This window comes from Pediculus humanus, genomic scaffold, assembly GCF_000006295.1.
Source record: "Pediculus humanus corporis 1103172107737 genomic scaffold, whole genome shotgun sequence".
In the NCBI taxonomy this organism is placed as follows: domain Eukaryota; kingdom Metazoa; phylum Arthropoda; class Insecta; order Psocodea; family Pediculidae; genus Pediculus; species Pediculus humanus.
Genome location: NW_002987340.1, coordinates 260,704 through 266,651, shown reverse-complemented (window position 1 = coordinate 266,651; position 5,948 = coordinate 260,704). Strand labels below are relative to the sequence as shown.

Here is a 5,948-nt window from a genome sequence, read left to right as displayed (position 1 = left end):
GATAAAAGTCAAATAGATACATAAGATGATTAGTCAAATTACTTATAATTAACCATAGAAACATAAAAAATTTTTTGGCTATTTGGCTCCATTTTTTTGTCAGCCTAACTTTTTGCAAGCGAAGTTTAAGTCTTAAAATATGGTACTTATCTGTAATAATCAGATGTATTAAATCATCTTCTAAGGTTTTTTAATACCCAAGCTTCCTTTTGTCACAGAAGCCGTTGACTTTTTGCAAATTTAAACTAATAAATAACAAAGTTATTACTAAATAATTTAAAAAACTAATTATATCACAATAAACTACACTAAATAACAAAACTTTTGATGTATAACTTATAAATAAACTCTAAAAAAAAACTATTAAAATTAATTAAATAAAACGATATGACACAAAGGCTTGTCAACCATGGAACACCACCGCCTTCTTTATTATTTTTACCTCTTAAATAATTTTCACGCGCGTAAAATTCACGTACGTTCAGTAAAATTAATTCTTAAGAAAAAAAACAAAAGTGAAAGTAATTTGCTATTCAATTATTTTCTTGTTTAATTATCGTATTCATAGATTAATTATCTACGGAAACCATGTACGGTTGTTGTATGAGGTTAAATATAGGTTTATGTTTGTTTACCCGTGAAAAAAAAGGCGAAGAACTTATTTTAAATTTCCCGAGTTTTTAACGCCTTATTCACCGGTTCATAAAAATTCTTTGCTTTTGTGACGTAATGAGATTGCTGTCGCATTTTAAACCTCATTTTTTAACTTATTAATTATTATCACTAATAATAATTTCAAAAATAATGTCAAATTTAAAACTTTTCAATGCGTGTTTGATGTCAAAAAAAAAATTTACTTAATTTATATTTGTTTATATTTTTAATTAATAAGTTTGATTCTGTACTTTGTTTTTATTTGTTATTTTTTTATTTAAGTATTATATTTTTTAATTTAAAAAAAAAAAATGACGGAAAAAAACGCCTTACGTTAAAGCGTTATGCAATATTAAAACGTGTACGTTCAACGTGTTGCATAAATTTAAAAAAAAATAATAAAAAATATTAAATTGCTTGTTATTTAAATTACTTAACAAGCAAATCGAAAGCTTGGGAATTTTTAAAATCGTGCCATATAAATATAACACGAATACAAAAAAAAAGCTTGTAAAAATATTATTATTTATAAAATAAAAAAAAATTCGTGACAAATGTATTTTACTTACCGTGCTGAAAGGTGAAGGACGTTGCAACCGTCAATATCCTTAGCCAAAAGTTGATATTCGTCGTATTTTATTAGCCATTGTAATGATTTTAAACTTCCAAAAACTGATGCATCGTGAGCTGGAGTCGAATAAAAATAAGTTTTCGGTATTGTTTTGTTTTTTAAAAATGGCCAAAAATATTTCAAAACGGATATTTGATCACCTCTTGCGGCATAATGAAAAACTCCCGCACCGTGAGCATCGCGAATATTAAAAATATCCAATTTTAATTTATATGAATTATGATTAATAAAACAATAATGATTTTTCAATAGAGTATTTATTAATCTTATATCTCCTTTTTGACAAGCGTTAAGTAACACCAATGGATATTTTAAATTAAATGGAATATCATCATTTTTATTTTCCATGTTTCCATTAATAATTCAAAACAAAAAAAAAAAAAACAAAATTTTTATTGTTTTTTTTTTTTTTTTTGGCATCAACCCTATGCTCGAGTCCAACAAATTTTACTTTCTAAAAATTTAAATTTTTTTTTATTTATATTAATCCAAAAAAAAAAAATTGATGATTACTACAACTACTACTACTTATTAAAGCCTTTTTATTATTACAAACCTATTAAATAAATTAATAATAATAATATTAATAATAGTTTTTTGTTAAATCACATTTTTCCCTTTTTTTTGTTTATTTATTTAATTTAAATCAAAAAATAATTAATTATTATTTATTCACGTATTAAATTATCCGTAATTATATTTTATTATGTACATAAAACAATATTATTAAAATATTTTTAAACGTTTAACGTGTGAGAGTGAAAAAAAAAACAAACAAACACATTAAAATTGTTTTAAAACACAAAACTTGAGTTGTTTACGTTACGTTTCAAAACCCATTCATAATTTACGCGGTTAAAATAATAATAATAATAAAATTAATTAAACAACCACAAAAACGGTCACTAAATATTAATTAAAAAAAAAAAAAAACAATTTTAATAATATAATTATTAATAATTTAACAAAAAAAAAAAAAAATGAATTAGAACCGATTCACATGAATGCAAGTAAAACAATGTGAGTGAAAGTGATTTGGCAAAAAAAAAAAAAAAATTTACTTTTTTGTTGGTTTTTTTTTTTTTTGGATAATTTTTCAATCGATTATCATTACAAATAAAAACAATCGTGATAATTTATCCAAAAAAAAAAAAAATATATATATATACAAACGTGTCGTAAAAAACAAACGAACAAACAATTCACTCGAAATAAAAACAAACTTTTTTTTTTTTCTTTAACGCGTTTGTTACAAAAAAAAAAAAAAAAAAATCGACGGTTACTTTCAAATATTTTTATGCTTCAAAGCAAACTTAAGCAATTAATTATTATTATTATTATTAATATAAATTAATAATTTTATTTTTTTTTTATTAATTAATAAGATAAGTAAAAAATAAAATAAATTACAAAAAAAAAAAAGAAAAAAAATTGTGTGGTGCAAAAGAGGATGTTGATTTTCGAAACGTTTTTTCTATTATCATTATTATTATTATTATCATTCTTTTTTTTTTTAAATTCAGTTTAAAAAAGAAAATGTTAGGCTTTATTGATTATCCAATAAATAATAATATTATTATTATTATTAATTAATTTTTATTAAAAAAAAAATGATAAAATTTGGTTTTTAATTTGACTATCGTAGTTTAAATGATCCCCGATTATAAAATTCTTTTAAAAAAATTTCTATTGATTACATATTTTCGAATAAGTAATATTATAATTTTGGCGGGAAAAAAATTTTCAAATTTCAACCGATCCCCGATTAAATAATCGCGTAAGAGACGATAGAAAAAAAAATAAAAAAATTTTTTTTATTGTTCTTCCATCACATAAATTAAATTTTTACAATTCTCTTCGACTAATCAATTGAAATAATAATAATAATGATGATGAAGAAAACAAGAAGGGTCAAAGCCAATAAAAAAAAAAAAAAAAATTATACGCAAATTTAAAATTATTATTATTAATAAAGAATTTCACTAAGAGGAACAATACAAATACAAACAAAAAAAAAAAATTTTTTTTTTAACAACAACAACAACAACAAACTTTTTAATATTTTCAGGTACGCACCAATTAAACTAAACCAACAATAATTTTATTTAAAAAGGAAAATTTTCCTTTGAAAATTTTTTTATGAACTTAATATAATAATGATGATTTTTTAAAAATATTATCAATATTATTTAAAGTTCAAAATTGATAACAATACATATACATAAATTTAAATACTGATAAGAATACATTAAAATATATAAATTCATCAAATTTTTTTTTACGATTGACGATAATAAATAAAAATTGCAAGCAAAATTTTTTTTTTTAAACGTAAGCAAAAGGTTTATTTAAAAAAAAAAAAAACCTTAATACGCCACTACTTTAAAAAACGTGCCGATGAATTTATAAAGATTCGAAAAAAAAAAAAAAATTAAAAATTTACCATATTTTAGGTATTTTTTTAGGTTTGTTATTTATACCCTCAACGGAAACGTCATTAACAACATAATATGAATATTTATTTAAAAATTTATCAATTTCGTCTAATGACACGTTCAAACCGACGTGTTTATTTAAAAATCTTAATATTAAACCGTTATTTATTCTCGTTGCGAGTACTTTTTTTATTTTTCTCATAAATATGTTTAACCAATACCCGATAATGTGTGCGGTATCCGATTGATTTTCGTGTGTCGTGTGTTTTATCGTGTATGTTTCCCTATCATCCCCATTCGTGTATTTACCAAGTTCTTTTAAATTTGTAGGTATGTGAAAAGTTTGACTGTTTATAATGACGAGAGGCTGGGTGACGGTTTCGGATAAATTTTTATGAGATTTTATTGGAAACATCCACGGATCCAATATTACTCCGACTCTATAAAATACAAAATTTATTTATTTCCGACGTTGGCGCGTTTTAACCTTGAAAGAATGTCATGCTACGTAAATGATCGCGAAAATATTACGTAACAAACATGTGTTTGTTATGAAAATATTACCGGTTTATTTAAAGCTTACTTTGTTTCGTAATTAAAAAAAAAAAAAAAAAAATTACCTTTGGTCAAGGTGAAATTAACTTACTTAAATCTCGGATCTGTGCCCAAAGTGAGTAAAGTTGTTGCTCCGCCAAAAGAATGTCCCATCATGATCGGTTTTGTGAAATCCAATCGATTCTATTTTGAAATAATTATTACCATTATTATTATTATTGCAAAACGTTCTAATAATAATTATTTAAAAACAATAACAAAATTTGTTTTTGTTTCTTTTTAATGATTTCTGCTTTAGGTCTCTAGCACAATCCAAATTCACAAATTTATCAAGTCAAAATTGATTTCATTTAACGATAGCAAATATTATGAAAGACAAAAAACCGGAAATGACGAAAAAAAATTACGCACGCATATTTACCTTGAATTGTTTTAAATCAAAATCGGATTTGAGTATGTTTCCAATATCATTTCCGGAATTTAAATTTTCCAAAATTGTAAGAGCTCTTTTACATTCGTTCGAACGTTGTTCGACTTGTCGGCTTCTTTCTGTGAGATGTTCAGGCGTGCCAACTTTAACTCTTTTAAATTTCATCCATGTCCGTTCGTCTTTATTTAATTTTTCTTCGGATTTGTAATAGTAAGTCATGCTTGAACTTTCGTCTCTGTGTTCCAAAGCAATCACAACGTAGCCATGCGATGCTAATTCGCAACAAATTCCGGTGTAAAAAAATCTCGTGGCTCCGAGACCGTGGGAAAAAACAACAGTTTTAAATTTCCTTATTTCCGTTTCGACGGGACCGTTTTCTATAATTGGAATTTTAACGTCTCCTAAAAGAAATAATAATAATAATAATAATTTTTTCATTTTCTTTTATGCGACTTATTGTAATTAATATTTTATTAAAAAAAAAAAAAGAAGAAGAATTTTATAAAAACTCACCGGCGACGAATTTCATTAATAATTTTATTAAAAATGTCCATAAGTTAAGTACGTATGCAAATCCAATTATGTATTGTTTGTGCGGGAGCCACGATATCCAAGCAGACGAATATTTCTAATTAAAAATAAATGAATCAATTAATAATAATTTTTTTATTATTTCATGTTCGATATCGAATCGATGTATATTTTAACAAAGGTAATTATTATTATTATTATTATTTAATTTTTTCATGTGAAATAAAACAAGTTGACATTAAGTGTTAGCTATTTTTTTTTTTTTTTTTAACTTCAAGGAGACGACGTTTAAATATTTTATTAATTCATTATTTGTTTTCAAATAAATACTCACATTTATATCTTTTAAAGATGTCGGATAATAAATTCTTGCAAAAAGACCATTTCTAGAATATTCTGTCATTATGTCAACGCATCCCGGAGCGTGAGGACCTTTAAAGAAAAAGTTTTTTTTATTATTTAATTTTTCCACCATTTTAAAAAAACTTATTAACTTTTAAATCGTACTCATTTTTTTAAATATTAGTCAAAAAGACATTTTAGTCATTAGTCAAGTTAAATGATTAACAACAACAAAAAAAGTAACAGGTATTAATAACAAAAAAAAGTAACAGGTAATAATAACAAAAAAAAGTAAAAGGGACCTCTTACCCGCTCATCATATGTCATAACCAATAAATCAAAATAATAAAGATTTGTGGTTTTTTTTTTT

At 23.6% G+C, this 5,948-nt stretch overlaps 1 protein-coding gene across 1 annotated transcript; it reads right to left on the bottom strand.

The window, feature by feature from the left end:
* Positions 1 to 1,219: 1,219 nt before the first annotated feature.
* Positions 1,220 to 5,747, bottom strand: Phum_PHUM331850 (Platelet-activating factor acetylhydrolase precursor, putative; the record flags this gene model as incomplete). The annotated part of the gene is made up of 7 exons (XM_002427541.1): positions 1,220 to 1,446; positions 3,847 to 4,160; positions 4,367 to 4,458; positions 4,697 to 5,106; positions 5,219 to 5,333; positions 5,571 to 5,668; positions 5,744 to 5,747. The coding sequence occupies 7 exons, from the start codon at positions 5,745 to 5,747 to the stop codon at positions 1,220 to 1,222; spliced, it is 1,260 nt and encodes a 419-aa protein (XP_002427586.1).
* Positions 5,748 to 5,948: the final 201 nt, after the last annotated feature.